The sequence below is a fragment of the Marmota monax genome, unplaced genomic scaffold, assembly GCF_021218885.2.
Source record: "Marmota monax isolate L192 unplaced genomic scaffold, Marmota_monax_Labrador192_F-V1.1 WCK01_AAM20220418_F8-fsc00264, whole genome shotgun sequence".
Classification (NCBI taxonomy): Eukaryota; Metazoa; Chordata; class Mammalia; order Rodentia; family Sciuridae; genus Marmota; species Marmota monax.
In genome coordinates this window covers 701,657-726,974 of record NW_026693143.1, presented here as the reverse complement: position 1 = coordinate 726,974, position 25,318 = coordinate 701,657, and the positions used below count along the sequence as shown (strand labels likewise).

The following is a 25,318-nucleotide window of genomic DNA, read 5'->3' as shown; positions in this document are numbered from 1 at the left end:
ATGTCTTTAGTCCAAACTGTAGCCAAGTCATCAGATATACCCCTGACATGTAGTCATGTCAATCATGTTAAATACATTTTGGAAGAAGATATTATTCACTCACATTGCCTGTTAACATCAACAAACCAGATAGAGAGCCTGGAGACTGGACCGAGGAGTAAGACCTATGAAACTGCAAGAAGGTTCGAGAGGAGAGTGAGGGCAGATTTTCTCACTGACCTTTTCCCTTTTTATCCTCAGGAGGGTCGGTATAACATCTCTGTCTTCTGCTGCAGGCACACCTCCTACACCTCCTATGTTATGACTTAAGGGACCGACTTTCTGTAGAGGGTGTCCCCATGGTCGCCACCGTCATGCTAGGGCTTAAAGGTTCTCTTTGCCTGGAAGGTGCTTCACATCTGACCCTAACCTTCCAACAATCATCTCAGACCCATGATGAAAATCCATCTCCAACTCTATCCCTGAATACTGTTCCGTTCAATGACTCTTCCCTTTCTCTACCTTGGGTGCACCCTTTTGCACACGTCCCCTCTGGCTGACTATGAGGGAAGGAAGCGTGTCTCTTTGCTCTTTGTATTTCTTCCACTTCCCCACTGCTTGGGCAGAGTAGACAAGCACTAATTAGCCATTTAATGAATCACTTTTTCTCAGCAGCAACAGGACAAGTTCCTGCTCCCATTCTCCTTCTTGACGAGCCATCCCAGGGAAAGGGACTAGCTGTTCCTTACCTAATCCTCTGACTTCTCTCCCCAAGCACCTTGAAAGGGGCCCCTCCCCAGCTGCTCATCGGCCTGCCACCGGCAGGCAGTAGTCTCCCTGTACCATGGGAGGGCACCATGATCATCATTCACCATAAAGATCAGCCCCGACTTTATCATAAATGACTCTTACTTATTTGGAATAATTGTGCAGGATCTTTGAAGTGCGCCCCCACTGGAGTTTCATGATCATCTTCCTCCTGCTCTAGAGAAAGTGATGGCATGGTTGAAGAGACACTGCTTCCTCCCGGATGGAGTCTCCTGTTCTGGGACATGGAATTGGTTTGATGACTCAAAATGTAGGTCTCCCTGAGATCCAACACAGGAGGCAATAGCTAGTTTGGAAGAGGCCTGGCGGCTTGGGTTTGATCTCGCCCCTCCCCCAGGCAGCGGGTCCCCAGCCCACACCAAATGCTCCAACTGCCACTCCCCTAACTGTCGCTCAGAACTTTGCTTCTCAGTCACAGCACCTGCCTGTCCTTTGGATAACGGCTGCTTCAGGAGCCAGGAGAGATTTTTAAGGACCAGGTGAAGGTCTCACTTGGTGATTCAGGCACCAGCCTAATGTAGTTTCATGAGGAAAACTCAGTTGACTTTGGTTTTTGTTTGTCTTGTTTTTTGAGTGCCTTGAAAATCTTGCTTTCTCTCCCATTTCTGATTCACAGGACTCGGGAAGAAACCAGGTTGGTTATTTGAGCATCTTTCAATGCTGCTCAGTTTTGTGTGAAGGCTGCTTTCTCAGAAGAGCTCCAGACTTTATCAACAAGAGAAATAGATCTTTTTTCTCTTTAAAATGTAAATATATATTTTGTTATTATTATAAGTAATAAATGTTCATTGTAAAAATCCATTCAGAGTGTATTCCCCAACTCTGCTATGTCAGAGATAACTAAACAGTTCGTAGTGTATCTTTGCACTCCTTGGAAGATGTGTGTGTGTGTATGTGCGTGCGTGTGTGTGTAATATTTAAGTAACCTCACTAAATATTATTTTCTAATCTTACTTTTAAATTTCAAACCTGTATCACAGTGAACTTCACAGTAATTCATATATATCTGCCTTTTCCAATCCAAAATTAATTTAACCCTTCATATGCTGATGGATATTAGGCCGTTTTCCTTGTTTTTGTTTTTGTTTGTTTTGCAGTTATAAGCAAGGAATGATGTAATGAACCTCCTTTTAATGTGTATCTTTAATTACTAGTGAATATACTTATGGGGTCAAGTCCTAAAAACCTAACAGTTGTGTCTAACACAATGCACGTTTTGATATCTGATAGATGCTGCCAAATTGCACCCCATTCCACTTCCCAAAAAAATTTTCATATTGCCAGGCTGTACCAAGGCTGACTTACCCACTAGGCACAGTAGGCTGCATGCCTGGGGCCCATGACTGTTTTGGGGGAGGCATGAAACTATTTTAATCTTGTTTAAAATCTGGAGAAAAATAAATATAATAATGAACAGCTAACATATAATGAATTTAGACTGGCTCATATTCATCTTTTTAACAATGCCATTATAAAAATGATTTAGAATGGAAGCATACTTAATTTTTATAATTATTAAATATATATATATATATATATTCAAGTGTTTTTTTGGAGGAGGGATCCCATGGGAGCAAACAAAAGCATAGTTCCCATGCAAGAGTGGCCCTCGGTTATCTATTTCTTTATATTCTTACAAGCCTGAGGATTATATTTTTAATCTTTGCCACTCTTTTATGAAAAAAAAATGACATTTTACTTACAGTTCTTAGTTGTTTGTGAGGTCTTGCTGCTTTCTCAGAAGAGAAATTTACCGGCCATTAAAATTTCCTTTGGCAATTGCCTGTTCATGTTTTTTTTTTCTCATCCTTTTTCTGTATTTTCATTGATAAAGTACTTTTTAGAGTATAGAAAGCATTGCAATTTTTAAAAATTATTTTGTATTTTAGATTTATTGGTATCTTTTTGTAATGGCATCAAAGTATTCCTGTCCAGCACTTCTTTTATGGTATCATTCTTACAAAGGCTTCTAAAAATCTTCCTTGTATTTTATTTTATTGTTTTGGTACCAGGGATTGAACTCAGGGGCACTCAGCCACTGAGCCACATCTTCAGCCCTATTTTGTATTTTATTTAGATACAGGGTCTCACTGAGTTGCTTAGTGCCTCATGATTGCTGAGACTGGCTTTGAACTCGCCATCCTCCTGCCTCAGCCCAGAGCCACTGAGATTACAGGCATGTGCCACGGTGCTCGGCCCTTGTATTTTATTGTAGAATATCTATGACTATTATTTTATATGATAATATGTTTAATTCACAGGGAATACATTTTTGTATATAATGCAAAGTAGATATTAAAGCTTATTTTGTTTTCCAAAGACATAATTGTTCCAATAGCATGAGACAATAATTTGAAATTCCATCTTTATCCAATATTACATCCTCAAATATATCAGTTTGTTTTTTGAATCTCTCCCATCCCATTGATCCATTTATCTATTGCCACATTAGTACTATAATTTTAACCATATTGTTTGATGATGTTTTGATTCCTGATAAAGTAAATCACTACCCCTCCCCTCACAATTCTTCTCTTTCTCACTGTTTCTTGATCATTCTCATATGTTTACTGTTTCCAATGAAATTTACGATTACAATTTCATGTACTGGAAAAAAATTCCAACAAACCTTGTAAAGCGTAGAAAGTAATTTAAGGAGAAGGAACATTTTTACCGAATCACATCTGCTTCTCCAGGAGCCTGGGGTTTTGTTGAGACCTCTTTTTTGCCCTTCCCCCTTGGCCTCCAGCTTGTCCAAGCCTTTGCTCTCTCAGCAGTCTCCTTCCCAGACTCCTTTGTGGCCCATTGTGGAACAGAAGGCCTGCAGCAGGGGACTTGCTGAGTCCTCATGTTCCCCAAGAGAACCCTTGACATCCTGCTGTTAGAAATCATCACAAACTTGGTGCATGACAACAACACGTTGATTATGCTATGATTCCTCAGGTCAGAGGCCCTGAATCAGTTCCGCTGGGCTACAGCGGAGGTGCCAGCAGGGCTGCATTCTTCTCGGGAGGCTCTAGAGGAAAATCCAACTCCTTGCTTTTTCCAACATCCTTAGCACTCCTCTGCCCATGGTCACTTCCTCCATCCTCAAAGACAACACCTGTAACCCTCCGACCTCTATTTCCATTGTCCCTTCTCCTTCTCTTATTCTATCCCTCTGTCTCCCTCTTAAAATTCGGATCGTAAGAAACCTTGTGATTTGACTGGTTCCAGGATCATCTCCCCATCTCAAAGTCCTTAACAGCATTTGCAGTGTTCCTTTTGACATGCAAGGTAACATGCACAGGTCCCGAGGATTAGGATGTGGCCATGGTTGGGAACTGTTATTCTGCCTACCATACCCAGACTCCTTAAGTTACTTGCCAGCCGCCAGTGATGTGCTCCACGCCCCTCTGTTTAACCTCATTATACTCTTGAGCTTCGTACCCCAGATACCTGAACTTCTTTTAGTTTCTAGACCTCTCTGCTTGCTCCTCCCCTGCTCCAGGCTGTTCCTTCTGCTTGGGAAAACCATATTCCACCTCTTCCCTTGACCAACTCCTACACAACCTCCAGGCCTGGCTTAACCCCCACTTCTCTGGGAGCTTTGGAAAACCCCTTCTACTCCCTGCCTGTTCCTCCAGCCCTTTGTGAGGGCTCTTGTACCATCCTTCCACACTTCTGGCCTGCTTATATTGTCTTTCACCTTACTGCTTGTTTGCTTACCTTCTATTCAAAATGTGAGCTCTTTGGTGGTCTTAGATCCCTGCTTTATAAAAATATTAATTTCATAATAGAATGTAAGTTATTCTACTCTATGGGCCTCATCTTACAAAGATTTGTTCATGATTTGTTTAATGAATGTTTATTAAGCACTGTCATGGCTTGATGCTCAAGGACAGGGCCAAGATAATTAAAATTTGGGGGAAAATTACTTGAATGTCACAGGGATCTAAGGTTATAGAGGTATGGACATGAATAATACTTTTTCTCTTCCAGGAAATGGACTCCAATAAAGCATAATTAACAATTGGTTGAAATTATTTTCCGTTGTTGTTGTTTGTACTCGGGACCGACTCTTGCTATGTTGTCCAGCCTGACCTGGAACTCCTGGGCTCTAGGGATCGTCCTGCCTCAGCCTTCCAAGCTCTGGGACTACAGACATGTGTCACTGTGTCCAGCTTTGATTAAATACTCTTTAAAGGAGTAGTACTGAACATGGAGAGACATTGTTTTTTCTTATCATTGTTTCCTGAACAATTGCAGTACAACCACTTACTAGCACTTACCTTGGCAAACATTCTTTTAAAGTATTTCCACAGTGTTGCTTGTCAGAGAGATTTTTTTATTATTATTCTATTAGCTTTTACTACTCACACTGTATCATGAGATAGGATAGAGTACCGCAATGGTAGACTACACCCAAGTTGTCCAGGAGATTCAGAAATTCATAATATACATGTGGCGAACAACTTTTGGCCTTTTAAAGAAATAAGAATTAGTCATTAACTATTTTTTCTTAATTATTCATTGGAGATGATATTTCTACAGGTTTGTTTTTCTGAAGCAATTCCTAGACCAAGGTGGTGGTAGATTTCTAGAATTCTACTTTAACCTCCTTCTTAATGCAAGAACGTTTTTCTTCCTGTTATTTTGGGTACTGTTTACCTTGCCCTATTTTCACAGATTAAACTGGATACAGGAAAAAGGTGAGAACTTGGAGGCTGGAATTAAATATTTGAGAGACTATGATCTATTACTGATTAAGTGTGCATCCTATGCAAATCTGAACTTATGAAATAGATGAATTGATTTATTTTACCTTGTATGCATATCAACCTCAGTACTTTTTAAATTAAAGAACTTCACTAGGTGTTTGCATTTATTTAAGTTTGATTTACCACTTACAAAAAACCTGCCTTTTTTATAAATGCATCTTTGTTCTCCTTGGTGCTGGGGATAGAACTCAGGACCTAACTCATGCAGAGCATTGCTCTGAGCTATATCTCTAGCCTATTTCTCTTTTAAGAAAAATGTTTCCAGCCAGGTGCAGTGGTACATGTCTATAATCCCAGTGACTCAGGAGGCTGAGGCAGGAGGATGATTGCAAGTTCATGGCCAGCCTCAGCAACTTAGGGAGGCCCTAAGCAACTTAGTGAGACCCTGTCTCAAAATTTAAAAAAAAAGGAGGGGGTGCTGGGCATGTGGCTCAGTGGTAAAACATCACTGGGTTAAATCCCTAGTACCAAAAAACAAAGCAAAAAACAGAAAAACAAACAGAAAGCCAGTTTTTAACTTTTTTTTTAGTTGTAAATGGACCTTTATTTTTAAATTTATTTTTATATGTGATGCATGAGAATTGAACCCAGTGCCTCACCTGTGCTAGGCAAAACTCCACAGTTTTATCCCTATCCGTCATTACTAATCATTGTGGGTTCCTGCCATTCTTTTCATGATAGTGTTTATTTCTGCTTAAATATGACATCAGTTAACAGAATGTACCATTTGTCATGTAAAACTATATCAATTTTTTTTCTTAACTAGGAAAGGTTTAAAAACGTGGGTACGTTCAAACCCATGGTTCACCTATGCACTCTTGTAAGTATCCTCAACTTTAATAAAATCTTGTTTTTCTACTAGCTATTGACTGAGGTTCTACTACTATTCAAAATGAGATAATAAAGGTATAACCTTCTCGAAATTATATAGATGGAAACCAAACAAATGAGTGTTTGCCACCAGTCAGGATTGAGGGGTGTGTGTGTGTGTGTGTGTGTGTGTGTGTGTGTGACAAGAAAGGGGGTGGGTAACACCAGAGAAGTCTTTGTTGATGTGTCATTGATAGAATAGCTCTGAACTTTGATCCTGGTGGTGGTTACTTGTATTTACACGTAGATTTGTGTCATAGTTCTATGTCAAAGAACTAGATAGACACACCATATCAATGTCAAATTACTGGTTTTAATATTATATTATAAATATATAAATTGCAATCATTAGAGGAAATTGAATGTAGGTTTCATAGGACCTTTTGGTCTCTTTGCAATTTGCTGTGAATCTATAATTATTTTTAAAATAAAAAGATACAAATACCCCACAAGCTAACTTCAGATGGCAATGAAAAAAAATTTAAAGGCAGAGAGGAAGAGAGAAAGGAAATATCATTTTTATAATTTTATAATTCTTATCAGATAATGTCATTTAATGATATAGTCTGCATATCTGTCTGTATATATCATATAATATAATCACTGGATGTAAATAACACTGGGTTTTACATTATCCTGCAGCCCAGCATTTTTTGTTGTACTAATTATACTTGCTTGCTGTGGGAATCTCCACCGTCAGGTGCCTGCAAATTACATTCTCCTGAGATTCTTTGTAAGTAAACTTTGCACGTGCTCTAGCTCACCTCTGAAATATATTTTAGTTGCCATATTAAATTCATTGCCTTTTCTTGTGGAGACTCTTCTTGTGGAGTAATGCACGTAGGGATTATCTGTGGAATACTCTTGAGAGAAATTCTGGTTGTAATGAGGTAGTAAACTTACCTCCGAGGTAGTATCCACACCCCTTTAGCAAGTTAGAGAGTTTGGACTCCTAAGCTACTCCTTCCCACTGGCAAGCTGAGCTCTGATAAGGCTACCTGGGGAACCCTCTCATGAGTCAGGGCTGCATTTCAAGAACAGGTAACTTGATTGTCCCGGGATCTCTGTCAGGCACAATAAGCACATTTTGTTCTGGAAGGTGGTTTCTTATCTAGTTCACAAACTCATGATTAAGAAATGTCATTTTCTTTATTTTTGTAAAGTGTGTGTGTGTTTTTTTTTCTAGTTCCTGTCCCTCTGGGAGCAGAAGCCATCTCTGAGCTTAGGTTGTTCCCAGTTCCAGAACTTTCTTCTCAGTTCAGGAGAACTTTTCCAGCGCCCGAGAGTTGGGAGTCTGAGGGCTTCTCGTGCTCATTATCTTCACTTTGGTTCCTGGTTCCCCAGAGCCTCTCTGGGGTGACTTGACCCCACTTTTGACAGAACCTCTTTACACCTGCTTTTCAGTCATTCTGTACCACTCTAGGTCACATGAAACTATGTGGCTCCCTTTCTTGTAGCCAGTTACTTTCTCTTCTGCTCAGAACAGAAAGACCCCAGGATGGATCCAGCTCTCAACAGCTACCTGAGTGCCTAGATTTCCTAACCCTGAATAGAATCTGAATTCCTATCATTACCCCCATGCCATCCCAAGACTAAGCTCCCAGGGACTTAGCAGCATCTAAGAATTATTTCCCCAACCCTGACTCTCACATAACAGAACCATCGGGCCCAGAAGGTGAGAACCTTCTGGAAGCTTTGGTCTCTCAGGAACTCAAGTGTAGTAATTGCTATCGTGTTTTGCTCCTCTTGGGAAAATCCAGAACCATCCCAGTGTGATTCAGGTATAGAGTCAGCACATGATTCTCTTTTTGAGTCTTTGAGTTTTCTTCCATGCTGTGTTGACCATCCTTGCATAAGAAAATTTACTTACCAATTGGTAAGTAAGTTTATTCCTTATCTGGTTCCAAATCAGATTTGAGGTAGCTTATGCAAATATGTACAAGATAAGATGTTGAGAAAAAAAATAGGAAAATAAACACAGTGGTTTGATTGATGTGCAAGATGCACTAACTCCTGTACTCCTGGGTGTAGGGATCCTAGCTTTGGTTCTGCATCTCCTGGTGGTCAAAGCAAACAAGGACCCATGACCAAGGATGTCAGTCTCAGCATTCTATATCAAGTAGCACCCAGGAGGAATAGCTTCCTCTTGAGGTTGGAGAAGACTGGCTGTCTGCTGCCCGCAGTCAGGCATTTCCTCTGCTGTGAGAGCATCGAGGAGCCTCCCTGGGTTGGCATGGATACACGGCTCGTTGCGCAGGTTGGCAAGCAGGGTGTCCCGGTGCCTGCCCTGGCAGCACAGAAAGCACCTGAGAGTGGGCAGGGCATCGAGTCAGGTTTAGGAAGCTATGGGATTCTGAAGCTGAGAGGAGAGGGCAAGTTTCCTAGAAATGTTTGAATTTTTCCTTTTAACATTTCAAATGGTTTCAATGCATATTACAAGAGGAGACAGATAAGAGCTGTTGGTCTCCAGAGAAGCTGTTCTTGCTGAGGTTTTGTTCTCAAAGCAAGTAACAGCTGAAGAGAAGATATATTGTAGAGGGGGAAAGAATTAGCGTATTTTCTAGGGTTAATATCTTGCCCAAGTGTTAGGAAGTATAGGGGTAAAACCATTTTGAAAAAGGAGTTGAAGGAAAACATACTCATGGAAGATACTTTTTGTCCCATGAAACCTTGACCCCTGGAGCCCGTATTCTGAGCTCTTGAAGTCATCAGACAGGTTTGAGTCTACAGCCGATTTGTTCCTCTTCCTTTCCTTCTCTCTGCCCCTCACCCCGCAGCTCTACACACACACACACACACACACACACACACACACACACACACACCTTTAATATGCTGCAATGAAACAATTGAGTTAGGAGAAGAGGGAGGAAGCATCTTGTGAGGAAGGTGGGAGGCAAGCGTATGATTACAATATTGTGTGTTCATGGAGTAAGTAAATGCCTGGTTCCTGTAATGGAAACAGAGATAGCCTACTTGGGCAAGTTTATCAAAGTAGAGAATCAGGCAGAGCCTGGGCCTGGGAGAGCCAGACAGGTAACCCAGGACTTTGAGGCTCCAGTTCTTTTCCAGCCTCTGATCCTGTTGGCTCAAGTTCAAAGCCAAAGCCAGGGAGCCCTCAGACTTGTCAGGTTGCACCCTCCTTTTTGTTCCCTGAGACAGAAGGACCCTTTCCTGGCTCTTTCCGTGGATCTTCCACATCCTCGGGTTTGCTCTGACTGAGCGTTCAGCAGCCTGAGGAACGTTAGTCCCACCACCACTGCGGGCCGTCGTCTGAGCCTGACACATCTGTGGTGCCGTCCTTGCTCTCATCCTCCAACTTGACTGCCTGCTAGCTCTTGGCCCCGCCAGCCTCGGCTCCCTTTGGGTGGTGGGAACTCTCCAGTGCAGCCTTCCTCCTTCCTCCCAGGGTTAGCGCCTACAGACGCAGTGCCACAATGCCAGGAACTGCTCCCCAGTTCCATCTCCTGGCACTGGGAAGGTCTGGGTTCTCACCCCAGGTCTGGGGTTTGAAGAGCCTATTTATGATCACAGATCCTTTGGAAAGGGTCCATACCCACACTCTGGGTGAAGCATTCATAGAGAGAACATATCCTGATCCGATAGTGTTACAAGACTGTGTGGATGGCCCCATTCAATTAATGACAACAGAATCCACAAATAAACTTTAAAAATGTTCTTTTATCAGGGAATAGTATTAATTATACAGAACAGTGAGCTTTACTGAGGCACATTCTTGTATATACATGCACGTACTTGGTTTCCACATTCGTAATTAGTACGTATTTAATTCACTGGATATGTTAAATATACTATTGTGTTTTAAGAAACTTGCACTGGTAAACGGCTTCCTCTTGTTAGTCCTAGGAAGACTGTGACAGAAACGGTTGGTTATACTGTTGATTTCCCACACTCGCCCCATAGCTCTGAGCACAGGGTCGTGTACTCTCTTGCATGCTCCTTAGACCCTGTCCAGAGCACACACTTCAAAGCACCGCCTGTGGATTCTGGTTCTCAGCCTCATGCCTTGAAAAGCAGGCTTCTGATTTATTGTGAATTTTTTTTTTTTAGACACTTCTTCAAGGTCTGCTGCTTGGAACCGTATCAGTGTAAGTCTTCGATACATATTTCCTTATTATTGTGTGTGCCTTTCCTTGAATGTATGAGAACAGTAATTGCAGTCTCTGGTTTTAGTTTCTATAATGCGGAGGAAGAGTTGTGGGCCACAGCAGCAACCACTCTGGTGACATTAGCACTCACTATATTTGCTCTACAAACAAAAGTACGTATAATTGGAACAGATTTCTGTCCTAAGGGGGTGTACTGGGAGTGTTCCTTTGTCCCTCCTGACCTGTTTCTGCACCTGGCGCCTGAGCTCTGAGGTCCTGTGGGTCTCCCCACTATGGCCCTCTTGTCTTTGGGCTTTCCATGGACTTGGACCAGTGGATCCCCAGCTGGAGATGGGAGGCAGGGAGGAGAGAGGGACTTATTCCCATGGCAACCTCTGGACCAGTCCCTCTTAGCACAGTCGAGTTTCTTACCAAAAAATTCATTGTCCAGAGGGGGCCAACCCAACACAGACTTCTAGGCTCCCTGTGCTCTTCCCTTTGAGCCTAGAAGTGGCACTAGCTCTCTCTCTGGCTCCTAGCCTAGACCCACTTGTGCTTTCCCCGTGGATAGTATTTTCACAAACAAATGCTCCTCAAAACATCCTATTTGAGTGTGCCAACTAACTGTTCCCTGCTGGGGCCCTGACTCTAATAAAGGAGTTTAAAATTAAAAAAGTTTACAGTTCATCAGGGATCGAAAGTGCCAAGATTACCCGGAGAAGGTTATGTAATCCAGGACTGTTCTTTTTAAAGTATGACATCAGTCTCTGCAGCCCTGAAATGCTCCTGGAGTTGGTGAGATATTTCCAGCAGCCCTTTCTTTAGCTCTGGCGACCTTCTTTTGGCAAATGATGGATTTGTCTTAGTTCAATAACTTAGAAGTGTTTTTCTCCAATCGTTTGGCATGGTAGGGAGTGTCTTATATACATGAAGAATTTTAGCTTTTTCTGGAAGAAAAAGGAAGAAGCAACAGAGAGGCAGAAAGGCCTGCTAAAATATTTGGTCAAAATGTATTAGAAGTGTTAATTCATTATCAGCGTGATATTTGCCATGTCAAAACTGGCCATTTGCAGAAACCAGCGTCTTTGTAAACAGATATGCCCTCCTGAGGTGAGTGAGGTGGGCCACCAAGGAAAGCATAACTTCATTTAACCATTTAAAACCCTCTAGGAGCTGGAGTTGTAGCTTAGTGGTAGAGGGCTTGCCTAGCATGCTTGAGGCACTGAGTTTGATCCTCAGCACCACATAAAAATATAAAATAAAGATATTGTGTCCACTTAAAACTAAAAAAAATATTTTTTAAAAATATTCTAAAATGCCAGAATACTTTTTTGGTTTTTTTTTTTTTTTTTTTTAAGAAAGAGAGAGAGAGAGAGAGAGAGAGAGAGAGAGAATTTCAATATTTATTTATTTATTTTTCAGTTTTCGGCAGACACAACATCTTTGTTTGTATGTGGTGCTGAGGATCGAACCCGGGCCGCACGCATGCCAGGCGAGCGCGCTACTGCTTGAGCCACATCCCCAGCCCCAGAATACTTTTTTGTATGTGTGTGTGCGGGGAGGGTACCTGGGATTGAACTCATGGGCACTTGACCACTGAGCCACATCCCCAGCCCTATTTTGTATTTTATTTAGAGACAGAGTCTCCCAGAGTTGCTTAGCACCTCACTGTTGCTGAGGCTGGCCAAGCTGCTGGGATTACAGGCATGTGCCACCATGCCTGGCCACAGTACCATTTGTACCACTTCCGGTTTTTCCTTCTTTACTCTCTAAAATGGAGTCTGGGAATTTAGGGTGAGGGTATGGCTCTTGTGAGCTCTTGGCACTGGCCCAGGAGAGGGTAGGGGGCAGAGATGCCATGACCCATCGTTGTTCCTGAATGATGGGCACCTGGATCCCAGGGTTGCTGTGCTCTCTGTGGGTCTCTAGAGCTGAAAGTCCCCCACTGGTGTGACTTAGCACCTGTTGATCTCAGGTCTGTTCAGAGCCAACAGGGCTCCCCATCTGAATTAACCTCACTCCAGTTGTCTTCCTTTCCACTAAGGAGGACCAGGCCTAAGGTGTCACTGTTACGAGCCAAGTTGACTACTCTGTAGATCCTCTGGTCAAGAGGAGTATGCCGTCAGACACCATCCAAGTTATATAATAAGACAGTCTTAAATTTCCTAGTAACACATTTAAAAAGTGAAAAGAAACAGGTGACCCCCCCCATTGTATAAAAGTACACTGCACCAATAAACAATATGGGAAAAAAAAAGAAAGGAAACTAGTTTCAATATATTTTATTTAAGCCCATATATAGGAAATGTCACTATTTCAACATGCAATCCACATAACAGAAATATGAATGTTTAACATTCTTTTTGAGAGTTAAAATTCAAAATCTAGTGTGTATTTTATACTTAGAGCATATTTCATTTTGGACTGGCCACATTTCAGGTGTATAGCAGCCACAGGTGGCTAGTGGTTGTCTTATTGAAGGTACAGTTCTAGACAAAGTTACTCCCAATCCCCTGGAGGGCCTGTTGAGACATTGCCAGTCCCCTGCCCCAAGGTTGTTGAGTCAGCAGGTCTGAGGTGGGGCCTGTCCAGCACTTCCCAGGTGGTGCTAATGGATGCTGCAGGTCTGGGACCCACACTTAGGGAACCAGTGCTTTAGATTATTCTCTGGGCATTTCCAGGGTAGGGGGCAAGAGGGGTAATGCAAGAAAATACTTAGGATATTTTGGAAATTGAGGCTCTTCTTTTGCTGCATAATTTATTTCCTCCCCCAGGCAGAAGATGAGTATGTTATCCCTTTTCTTTAAAAAAAAAAAAAAAGAAAAGAAAGGGGGGCTTGGGCTATAGCTCAGTGGCAGTATGCTTTCCTAGCATGTGTGAGGCATTGGGTGTGAGCCTTAGCACTATAGATACATAAAATAAAGACATTCTGTCCATCTACAACTACAAAAAATTTTTTTTAAAAAAGCCCCTGATCAGCCTAAGCTGGTTTATAAAGACAAAAATAAGAAAAGTCGCATTAATCAATTTCAAAATTAAAAAAGAACAGCAATTTTTGAAAACTTAGTATATATCTTCATTAAAATATATGCATTTAAACATGAAAAAGATTCCCAGTTGATATCTTGGTATATTTCATTCCATAATGTTTTCTATGCATATATTCTTAAAAATGTGAATAATCATGATACTACTATCCACATAAATTCACATCATTTTTCCAGTGAACCCTTTTTACTAGGGGAAATTTCATATAAATATAAAAATAGAACGGCATAGTGAACCCCATGTTACTTATCACCTACAGTTTTAGGGATCACCAACTCTTGACTTCTATCATTTCATTCATGCTCCTTCCTTTTTCTCCCTCCAGAAGGAAATCCCAGTCAATATGACACTTTTTATGTAGCATTTTTCAGTGGTTGGCACTAATGGGTTTCCATGGTTTTCTGAATTGGTCAGGGCAAATTGTCTATGGGGTTAAAAATGAATCTCTGAACCCCCAGAAATCCCTTGCAGACGATAACTGAGCTGTTGTTTCCCCAGTGGGATTTTACCTTGCTAAACGGAATGCTGTTCGTTTTCCTCTTCGTACTTGTAATCTATGGAATTCTCTTAATCTTCATAGGATCATATGTAAGTGGGCTCCCGTTTGGAAATGTCAGAGAGCTGTTGTGACGGGTGGAGGGCTGAGGGGTGGGTGGCTCAGTGGTAGAGCGCTGGCCTAACCCGTGTGAGGCTCTGGGTTCAATTCTCAGCACTGTATATAAATAAATGAAGAAAATAAAGGTCCACCAACAACTAAAAAAAATTAAAAAGAAAGAGGATGGATGTAGGTAGGGCTGACTGTGTCAGTCTGGGTCCTCTGAGAGCAGACGTGGAGTTGGGAGCATGCCAGGATTTTCAGATGAGAAATGTCCAAGCGAGAAAAAGGGAAGGAGGGCGCTGATGCAGGGTGGGAGAGCTGTCGGACCAGCCAGCATAAATGGTCCCACGGGCAGGAGAACAAAGGGAGTTTGGGCAGAACATTCTAGATGTGGTGTGGTCTGGGGGACACAAGGCCTTCATCCCCTACCTCCCAGGAAGGGCCCTGCTGTTCCCAGCCAATGACGGGCCAATGCCTAAGACAAACTGATGTAAGTTGCACGGCCCAGCAGCCTCAAGGTCACTGTGCTCCCCTCCTGGGAGCTGAAGGTCCCTGAGGTCTGTCCTATTGACAGCCACACTGACATCACTGGGTGGTACTGTGGGCAGGGGATGGAGTCTGCGAATACTGAGCCTACTCTATACTGTTGTTGGCCTTCCCCAAGAGGGTCTTGAGGTAAAGCTACTGGCAGGAGCTGTCTTCTCCTGTATACAGGTGTAGCCTGTTTGAAGGAAGGAGTATGGAAGAGAGAGTCCCCTCTGACATGTCCCAATAGCAGCCGAGAGGAGGCTCCTTGTCCCAGTCCAGATTTTTTTCCTTTAATATATTCATTGAGATCTTGCTATCTGTCAGACCTAGGCACATTGAACTCTTAGCACATTCTTGAAAAGAACAGTCTGGAACTCTTGTGGCCTCCAGATAGTGTCACCTATTGCCAGTCTCCCTTCTGCACCATGAACCTTGCGGGCCAGCAGAGTGCACTTGCCCACCCCTCCCAGGCCCAGCTCTCTCCGGCTGCAGAGTTTGACATATTGTTCTCAGGGTTGTACACCTCTGCCTTGTCCTCTTCCCAGGAGTCAAACCTTGGGTGTTTAGACTAGTTCCATATTCTGGTCAGGAGTGTCTTGGCTGCGAGGAACATATCCCATTCAGACTAGCTTAAGGCAATGACCTGGAGAATCTCATGGAACTCCTAGGTGGGAAGAAGAGCTGGGTTTGCAGGAACACAAACTCTGCCTTCCTCTCTGGGGCTGGCATGACCGACCATCTCTACTTGTGTAGCAGATCTCCAGCCCTGGCTGATGACAACGGCCTGTGCTGCTTGGATCCCTCTAGACGGGGAATTGATTTCTGACTGGCACATCTGCTAAGCCCAGTTACAGAGCAGAATTTCTTGACCACTTGGCAGAGTCACTGTCTCCACAGTGGGTGTCTTCCACCTCTCATCACAGCCTTTAGCTAGGGAGGGTGGATTCTCTAGAGCCTCACACATGTAGATGTGTGGATGAGGCAAAAGCAGAACATGTCCAACACATTCTCCTTGCCCTGCCATGCATGAGACATTCAGCATTTACTCATGGAAAATTATTTGGCATGTGTGAGGTTGGTTTTCTTTTGCTTATTTACTGGAATTGAGTGGATGCTGTTGACTCTGTTCGACTTTCTTGTTGATATTGGGTCCTTACCCATCAGCGGTGACCTAAGCAAATCCCTTTGGTTATTCCAAAGTCTTGTTCTTAAGCTACAACTGTTTTCTTTCTCTCCGCAGTGGCTGCAGTGCTGTATGCTGGACTCGGAACCGTGCTCTTCTCCATGGTAAGTCCGTCTCTCCCTCTCCTTGCTGAAGAACGTGCTGTCTGTGCTACTCATGTGGAGTGAGTAATTCACTAGAAACCCTTGGGCAACTTGCTGCCTCTTATAAGGTCATATTTAAAACCATCACCCCCAGGAGAGTTGATGGTCCTTCCCAGTCCACAAAAACATTGCTTTTCCTCAAAGAGTCAATATGTAAGAAGAGAACAAAGGGTTATTTATAAGCCTCGGTACTTATGGTAGCAGGGTGTGATTTCATTTTCTCTCTTAGATCAGTCTCTTTTCTATTCTTGCATAACATGGACTTTTCATGGGGACTGGCCAGGGTCACTGTCAATGCATCTGGAAAATTTTCCTTCCATTTTGACCTGTCTCTTGCTTCATATCTTCACAATTATTTCAAGGAATATTTGATTTAAAAGGTATTACATGCATTTGTTTTAAAATGCAAACAACATAGAAGACTACAAAATGATAAGATCTCTCTCTGATTCCCTGGTCCTCAGAGGTACCACTGTAAGTAATTTCTGGGAATCCTTTCAGAATTTTTTTTTGCCACATGAGCACCATTTCCTCTTGCAGTACTATGGACACACTATATATAATGTTCTGCTTTGGCCTTTTCACTTAGACGTGATGGTCTCCATATACTGGCAGACCTAGGTCAAGCTCACTCTTTTTCAGGGCTGCCAGGTTTTTCCATCACTTTTATCTTGTCACTTCTTTCAGGGATTTTCTTATTATTTTATTTATTATTTTTTTTGCAGTGCTGGGGCTGATATCCAGGGCCTCATGCATATGGAGCAAGCACTCAACAATTGAGGTACATCTCATTCATTAGGTTTTTTCTATTTTGGAAATTTCCAGATACAATCAGAAGTAGAGGGAATGGTAAAATGAATCCCATATATTATCAACAAGTTTTAAAACCATCCATGTTTTGGTTTATCATTTGTCTTTTTGCTGTTGTTGTTGGAATTTTGTCGTATCTTTTAAATGTTGGAAAAGTTTACACCCAGGGATTAAAGTTCAGGACACACATTGCAGTTTTCTCATTTCTTTTCTTGTAATAGGAATTGATCTGTGCCCATCCTCCTATGCTCCCATGTGCTCAGCCTTTGTGTGTTGGTGCTTGCTGTGGTGTCTCTTATGGCCCATTTGGTCAGTTTGTTTCCATGTAAAATATACTGATGTTCTGTTTCCTACATGCAGGCAGAGCAAAACCTCTTGTAGGCTTAGGGTGGTCACTCAACACCAGACATACAGCTGGAGGAGAAAACTGAGTGTGTGTGTTTTAACCATCAGAGTTGTGATAGGGAGTGAGGCAGGGTACCACACTTCCAAATGCTCCTGGGAGTGGGAGTCTGAATCCTAGCTGGGGCTTCCCTGTGTGTTGGCTGTGTCTTCAATGGGATCTTGAGCCCTGGTCTCCTTGGAGGAGGCTGAGCAGCTGGATCTCTGCTCATCTTCCTCCCCCACTTTCCTGTCTGCCCTCGAACACATGACCTCTCCTGAGAATCCACACTCCTAACCAACCAGTTCATGCCTGCAGAATCATTAAGACTCCATAATCCCCTCTTGTAAGAAGATCAAGATAAATTCAGGGTTTTTTGGATGGAAGAAAGAGAGAAAAGCACTTCTGCAAAGGAGTTAGGGCTCCAGGATGAGAGATGAATGCTCAGCTCCTTTTGAGTGATGAAATGTCCCAGTTTGTCTAGGACTGAAGTGTTTCCAAGGCCACCTAAAAATCCTGGGAGAATTGGAAGGATGGGCCACTCTAGCTGTTTTTCCTTCCAAAGGTGCTCAGATGAGACCTAGGGATAAAGGGCTAAGGGACTGAGCACTTCAGGTGAGACACCTGCTCTGGCATCTCCCTCAGAGATGCACTAATATAACCAAGACTCAGTGAAATCTGGCCCACCGCCACTGGGTCGTTCCCACACTACGTGAGATAGCACCTGCCATAAACCTGGTGTGAGGCTGCCCAGGAAGTAGCCAATAACTCATCCTGTTCCTCCCCTCCATTTCCCCTCTCCCCCCTCTTCCTCCTGAACTCCTTGGGAAAGGTTTCACTGAAGTGAATATTGCTCTCAAATCTATCCTTTAAAAAATCTTTAAAAATTTTATAGTTATAGGTGGACACAATATCTTTATTTTATTTTTATGTGGTGCTGAGGATGGAACTCAGTGCCCCATGCATGCTAGGCAAGCACTCTACCTCTGAGGCACAACCCCAGCCCTTAAAAAAAAAAAATCTTTAAAACTCCAAGGATTCTCTTTACTTTCAGTGTTGGAGATTTGGCCTAGATTCTGGATATAAGTAACTGCTCACTTTGCAGCAAACACAAAAATGAGAGAGGCACGGTGACTTTTAAAAAAATCTTGACATTTTTTAAGACCTGATAATTTTACCTACTGCAGCTGAACGAAAACCTTTCTTTAGGGAATGCCTTAATCACATGGGAGTCCCCTCTCTTCCTCTTTCTATTTTGGATATACAAGCACCATTAATTACTAAACCATCCCCAGTGGCAAGGTTTGCTGTTACCCAAAGCTCCATGAATTCAGATTTATTTTTACTGTGTGAATCAAGTGTTTGGGAAGCTCTTTGATTATTTGTTTAGCAAGGACATGGAAGGAAATCATGAATAGAAGGCATTTGGTAGTTTAATCTCTGTGTCTACTTTGTCCACTGGGTCCACATAAGTAACCAAAGGTACAAAGATTTTGGATTTGGCTCAGATCTGGTCCCACAGGCTTCAGGAAGATAAGGCACTTGGTTTTATAGAGTATAAACTTGGGGACTTCATGAATGATTGATGCCGAAAGAGTAATATATTCAGCCCAAAACTGACTTTCTAGAGTATTTTTGTGACATAGGTAAAATAGCTTTTTTTCTAGAGCATTTAGGACATTTGGTTTGATAGACAGGTACGATTGAAGTAGCTAATTCTTCTTCCTTTCCTTTAAGTACCTGGTGATGGATGTGCAGCTCATGGTGGGAGGGCGTCATCACCACTCTGACCTGGACCCAGAAGAATACGTTTTTGCTGCCCTGAACATCTACTTGGATATCATCAACCTCTTCATTTTTATTTTGCAACTGATTGGACTGGGACGGTAGTGGTCCAGCCAAGGCTAGCTTGTGCTGAGAAGCAGGAAGGAGGGACACTTGTGACGTGTTGCCAGGCTCAGACACGCAAAGGTTACCACTTCCTAAACCCTTTTATTTAAAAAAACAATATTTAAGAACATTTTTGTTTGTCAAAGTTAAGCATTTAAAGGTAGCTGTTGCTATTCTTCTTACTTTTAGTTCCACTCTCACATAGCAAAACTTTTGGAGGACATTTCAGATTTTTATAAATTCAAAGAAATGAGTATCATACTTAAAATATTTGTAAGATGCCCATTATTTTGTTCAAGTTTTCCAGGCACCATTTCTGTACACATCTCTCTACATGAATAAAATGGATTACAGAAATTTAAAGTTGCTTCTTTCTTTACTCTTGATGTGAGCATTTTGTGGGAATATGTTGGTGTATTATTTTGCAGTACTGAGGATTAAACCCAGGGATGCTCTGCCACTGAGCTATACCCCTAGAACTCCCCCACCCTTTTTTTTTTTTTTTTTTTAGAGACAGGGTCTTGCTAAGTTGCTGAGGCTGGCCTCAAACTTGCCATGTTCCTGCCTCAGCTTCTCATGTTGCTGGGATTACAGGTGTGTGTCACTGCTCCCAGCAATGTATCTTCTTATTTTACAGTAAGATGAACCAAAAAGCTGGGTGCAGTGACACAGGCTTGTAATCCCAGAGACTTGGGAGAAAGAGGTAGGAAGATTGCAAGTTTGAGGCCAACCTCAGCAATTTAATGAGGCCCTAAGCAACTTAAAAAAGGATTGGGGATGTGGCTCATGGTAAAGCACCCGTGAATGCAATCCCCAGTACCAAAAAATAAACACACAAACAAATCAAAGAACTCTGCCTTTATCCTGGACTCCAGTCAGATGGGAGAGAATAACATCTACAAGTGGGATTGAAAGAGAATCAACTTCAAGTTACTGTCCACAAAAGGCTCAGGTCAGAGCATAGCTGCTCTTGTCACCATCATGCCTGTAGTTCTGGGCTTGACTCAGAGACCATTCCTCTGATTGCGTGGGACAACTGGTTTCCTACGAAGTCCTATGTTTTAAACTTAATTTGTGTGTTTAATTGTGACAAAATATAAATAAAATTTACTTCCTTATCCATTTTAAGTATACAGTTTAATAGCATCAAGTTTATTTAAATTATCATGCAACTAATCTCCCAAAGTCTTTTTATTTTGCAAAACTCAAGCTCTAGGTACATTAAAAATGAAGTCCATAACCTTTTTATTTATAGATATCTTATACAACCAGTTTATGTTCCAGAAGGTCATAGGCCATACAGATCTTGATGTCCCTCCTGGATTCTCACAACTTGCAGGCCCTGGGCCAGCCAGGCTTTGTTGCTCCCCCAGCAGGAAGAGCGCAAGGCTGTGGCATGAACAAAGGCAGTGAGCAGGTGGGCTCCTGGTGGACTTCAGGAGGTCTGGGGGAGGAGCTACAGAAAAAAATTTATGTAGAGGATGGTGGTGTCAGAAGGACCTCAAGTAATTCTCAAAGGCTGGAGGATTTCAGGCTTTATAGTGTTACATCAGGTTTTGATTGTAGTGTCCTGGTGAAGACACTGCTTTAGGGGAATGAGCCTGGTCATGGTGGGTGGGTGAAGGTAGAGAAGGAGCTATTGGAGAGGAAGGGGGTGGAGCAAGGGCTACTGCAATAACCTAGGCTGAAGGCACTAACAACAGAACTCAGGGTAGAATGAGCTAACGATGTATGATCCAGAAAATGGACAAGTTCATGTCCGATAGGGTGGATCTGCAGTGCAGGGGACATGAGGAATGTCCTAGTTTTTACTGTGGGTAATTGTCACTAAAATAAGGCCATCTCAAGAAAGTAGGAAATGGCTTGGGGTGTTATGAGGCAAGTGAAAAATAATTTCAACATGTAGAAACAGAGGGAATGTTAACTTGGCTGTTTGGGGAGCAGGAGCTCAGGGCTAGAGATTCAAAATAGGAGGCCATCAGAGTTTGGTGAGAACTGAGGTTGTGAGATCAGATGCAACTGCCAGGAATGAGAAGGAAGGAGAGCCCAAAAAAACCAATGGTGAGAATGCCAAAATTCAGAGATGGAAGGAAGAAGAAGGGTGTTGGACAGTAAAACATAAGAACAGCGATGGCATAGCATTTTGAAGGCCAACCAGAGATCCAAGGGAGGTGTTGGAACAGCACAGCTATCATTAATTTACAGCTACCATTAATTTAGAGGCTTTCTATCATCAAAAGGTCAAGCACAGGACTAGGGTGTGGCTCAGTGGTAGAGTGCTCGCTTAGCAAGCATGAGGCCCTGGGTTCGATCCTTAGCACCACAAAAACAAAGATATTGAGTCACCTTTTTTTTTTAAAAGGTCAAGCACAATAAAACTAAGAATAAGGCCAGTGGATTTGCCCACGACCAGACTGGAAAGAGCCCAGATTTCAGGGCAGGAATGGCTGATGTGAAACAAAAGGTCAAAGCCCTGAGAAATGTCTGCCAGGTTCACCTGCAGGGAGAGGAGGAATAGCAGGGGCAGGTGAAAGTTGTGCTTTTGTTACTTGATTTTTCAGGAGGGATTTTTTTTCAGGATAGGGAGAAAATGTTTGAGGGCAGAAGAAAAATGAAGGTGCTAGAAATTGGGAAAAGTCAACATGAGTAGGGATAGGAGGACGGGATGGCCTTGGACAGGCTGAGGGCAGGGCTTTGCACTGGAGGTTTGATCCGGCTGCCATGGGTTGTGCACGTGAAGGTCAGCCAGAGAGCTCCGTGATTACTCTTTTCTCCTCTATCACAAGTACTGAAATAAGGCTGTGATTTAACTGAATCTAAAGATCTCAAGGAAGACATTCGAGTCGGTGCAAGCACTATTCACAGTCCCAGACACCTTTTTCTTGTTTCAAATTCACTCTGTCTTACTATTTTCTGTTTATAGTGACTCTCAGAAGGGACTCTAGTAGAGTTTCCTATTGCATTTTGCAATCTGTTATTACTATCATCAGAAAGTTTTGGAATTTGGGATTCAATTCTGAAATGTGAACAAGTAGACCTAAAGCCACTCGGAAAAAAATTCTGTAGCATCCTCCAAAGGTCGTGGGTCTAGATATTTAAACAAACATTACTGTGTATGCATCTGCCAAAGCCTTTGGTATTGAAGTCACAGTGAATTAATTTCATACAAGAAAGTAAATGCAATTGGGAAGCTTGATGTTTTGCATATCCTCTTGGGTATCAAGAAAACCTTCAAGCATATAATAGGCTACTTGCTTTCTTGAGCTTCTGCTGTCCCAGCACAGCACCGGGCATTTCCGCTATCTCAGCAATGTTCCCAACCACGCGCAGCCTAATGTGGGAGCCAACTGTATGTGCCAGTAGAAACGGGGACTTGATTAAAAGAAGCCCTAAACCAGGTGCAGTGGTGCACGCATGTAAACCTAGCCGCTTGGGAGGCTGAGACGCTAAGCAACTCAGTGAGACCCTTCTCTAAATAAAATACAAAATAGGGCTGGGGATGTGGCTCAGTGGTTAAAAGCCTAATGCTTCTTTGACAGTCTTTTTTTTTTTTTTCCCCTCCGTTACCGAGGTTTGAACTCAAGGGCCACTCACAAGCACAGAGCCACATCCTCAGCCCTATTTTGTATTTTATTTAGAGAAAGGATCTCAGTGAGTTGCTTAGTGCCTCCCAGTTGCTGAACCTGGCTTTGAACTCGTGATCCTCCTCCCTCAGCCTCCTGAGCTGCTGGGATCAGGGGCCTGCGCTACCATACCTGGCTCTGTGACTTTAAAAAAAATTTTTTTTTTTAGTTGTAGATGAACACAATACCTTTGTTTTATTTGTTTATGTGTTGCTGAGGATTGAACCCAGTGTTCCATGCATGAGAGGCAAGCGCTCTACTACTGAGCCACAACCCCAGCCCTGAGACAGTCTTTTGACTTGTGCATTTAGTACAGGCTCTAAGCAACATACAGCTATTAAGGTCAGTCTATTAAATGAGTGGGTAAATTGATTTGCTTTCAATAATAGTAATTCATCTTTTGAGAGTACAGTCCACAATTTGAACATATTAGAAGTGGCCCCAAATCCAGTGATGTATAGCAGATCTGTAAATCAACTCAAGATGTCCATAGAAGCATAATGGAAGACTACTGGCCAGTGGAGAATTCATAGAAGTGTTTAAGTTACATATTCTATAAAACCCACAAATGTAGGCATTCAAATCTACTTTTTTTTAAACCTATAATTTACTTTTACCTTTTGTTCTCTATATTTACCCAAATCCTCATCTAGTTCTAGGCCTAGTTTGATGAGCACATCTCTCCATACACAAAAGGATGGTGGTAAAACCGCTGATAGTAAAGGCAGTGCATAGTCAAGTTCTTTTTTTGAGGTGGGGGCGGGGGGGGGTACCAGGGATTGAACTCAGGGGCACTCAACAACTGAGCCACATCCCCAGCCCTGTTTTGTATTTTATTTAGAGACAGGGTCTCACTGAGTTGCTTAGCACCTTGCTTTTGCTGAGGCTGGCTTTGAACTTGTGATCCTCCTGCCTCAGCTTCCTGAGCCACTGGGATTACAAGTGTGTGCCACCTCACCCAGCTGTCAAGTTCTTTGTAAAACCACTTGGAACTCATAGGCTCAAATGCCAATAGCCAAAACACAGTGGCATTCATTTGACATTATTATGGAAAGTGAATGCTGGCAGTTTTAATATCATGCTTAAAGTTTATGAAACACATGAATCAACTGTTAAAGATATCTTCAATGGTTCCCAAGTTATAGTAGCATTGATGCTGATTAGGTACTAAGATAATATTTGCTTTTTTGCCCTAAAGCAGGCCATCTTTTAATTTTTAAATTTTGAAATAATTTATAGACTCATAGGAAGTTGCTAATATAGAGACCCTGTATACCCTTCACCCAGTTTCCTCCAATTATCTCTTTATAACCCATAGTATCAAATCAGGAAATTGACATTTTTTGTATTGTTCTTACATGAGATTTTTAACAAGTATAAATTCATGCAGCTAGTACTAATATACTGAGCTATTCCCCTTATGGTACATACAAGTCCCTAATTGTTCCCCCCACCCCACCCCTATCCCTGGCCATCACTCATTTGTTTCCATCTCTATTGTTCTATTTTGAAAATATAATCTAAATTGAATAATACAGAATGTGACAGTTTTGAGATTGGCTTTTTTTTTTCCCACTCAGCATTATGTCCCTGAGATCTACCCAAGTGATATTAGTAGTTCATTCCTTTTTATTGCTGAGTACTTTTCATTACATGGATTACCAGTTAACCATTCATCCACTACATTTGGGTGGATTCCAGTCTTGGCCTATTATAAATAAAGCAACCATGAACAATCATGTACAGAACATAATGTTTTTCATTTTCCTGTGATAAATGCCCATAAATGCAAGTGTTAGATCATATGGTAAGTATATACTTATTTTCCAGGGTGGCTGTACCATCTTATTTTCCCACCAGCAATGTATGAACAGTCCAGTTTCTCTGTATCCTTGCCCACATTAAATACTGACACTAATACTTTGGTCATTCTGATAGGTGTGTGGTGTCTTATTGTGATTTTAATTTGCATTTTCCAGATGATATTGAACATCTTTTTAGGTAATGATCATTTTCCTTCTTTGGTGAAGTCTCTTCATTCTTTGTTCATCTTATTGGATTATTTGTCTTTTTACTGTTTAGTTTTGAAAGTTCTTTTTATATCTTGAATGAGTTGTCAGACATGCAGTTTGAAAGTATTTTCTCCCAGGCTCTAGCTTGTCTTTCATTTTCTTCATTGGGTCTCTCACAGAACAAGAAGTTTTACATTTTGATGAAGTTCAATTTAATAATTTTTAAGTGGATTATGTTTTTGGTATCAAGTCTAAACATTTCTGCTACCCAAGACTCTTACAAAGAGACTTTTGCTTGCCTATGAATCTATAATCCACATTAATTTTATATAACATTTAAATCTATAATCTATTTCAAGTTCTGTATAAAGTGTGAGATTAGGCAGAAGTACATATTTTTGCCTACCTTATACTAATAGTTCCAGAATCATTTGTTGAAAAGCCTATATTTTCTCCTTTTGAAACTTAATCATAATCAATTGAAAATTTTGGGGGCTGGGGATGTGGCTCAAGCGGTAGTGCTCTCACCTGGCATGCGTGCGGCCTGGGTTCGAT

General features: G+C 42.0%; 1 protein-coding gene across 1 annotated transcript; it reads left to right on the top strand.

Moving 5' to 3' along the window:
* LOC124099942 (protein lifeguard 1-like) lies at positions 1 to 19,475 on the top strand. Its single transcript, XM_046455212.2, has 10 exons — positions 1 to 195; positions 5,476 to 5,498; positions 6,334 to 6,387; positions 7,080 to 7,170; positions 10,509 to 10,546; positions 10,632 to 10,719; positions 14,093 to 14,186; positions 14,711 to 14,716; positions 15,970 to 16,007; positions 18,976 to 19,475. Exons 1-10 carry the CDS (start codon positions 1 to 3, stop codon positions 19,126 to 19,128), a joined length of 780 nt encoding a protein of 259 aa, XP_046311168.1. The 3' UTR covers positions 19,129 to 19,475.
* The last annotated feature ends 5,843 nt before the right edge of the window (positions 19,476 to 25,318 follow it).

Coding starts and splice junctions, on each gene's coding strand:
- LOC124099942 (XM_046455212.2), top strand. CDS start 1: ATGTCTTTAGTCCAAACTGTAGCCAAGTCATCAGATATACCCCTGACA. Junction 196..5,475: donor CAAGAAGGTTCGAGAGGAGA/GTGAGGGCAGAT, acceptor CTATTTTCACAG/ATTAAACTGGATACAGGAAA. Junction 6,388..7,079: donor TGGTTCACCTATGCACTCTT/GTAAGTATCCTC, acceptor ATTATCCTGCAG/CCCAGCATTTTTTGTTGTAC.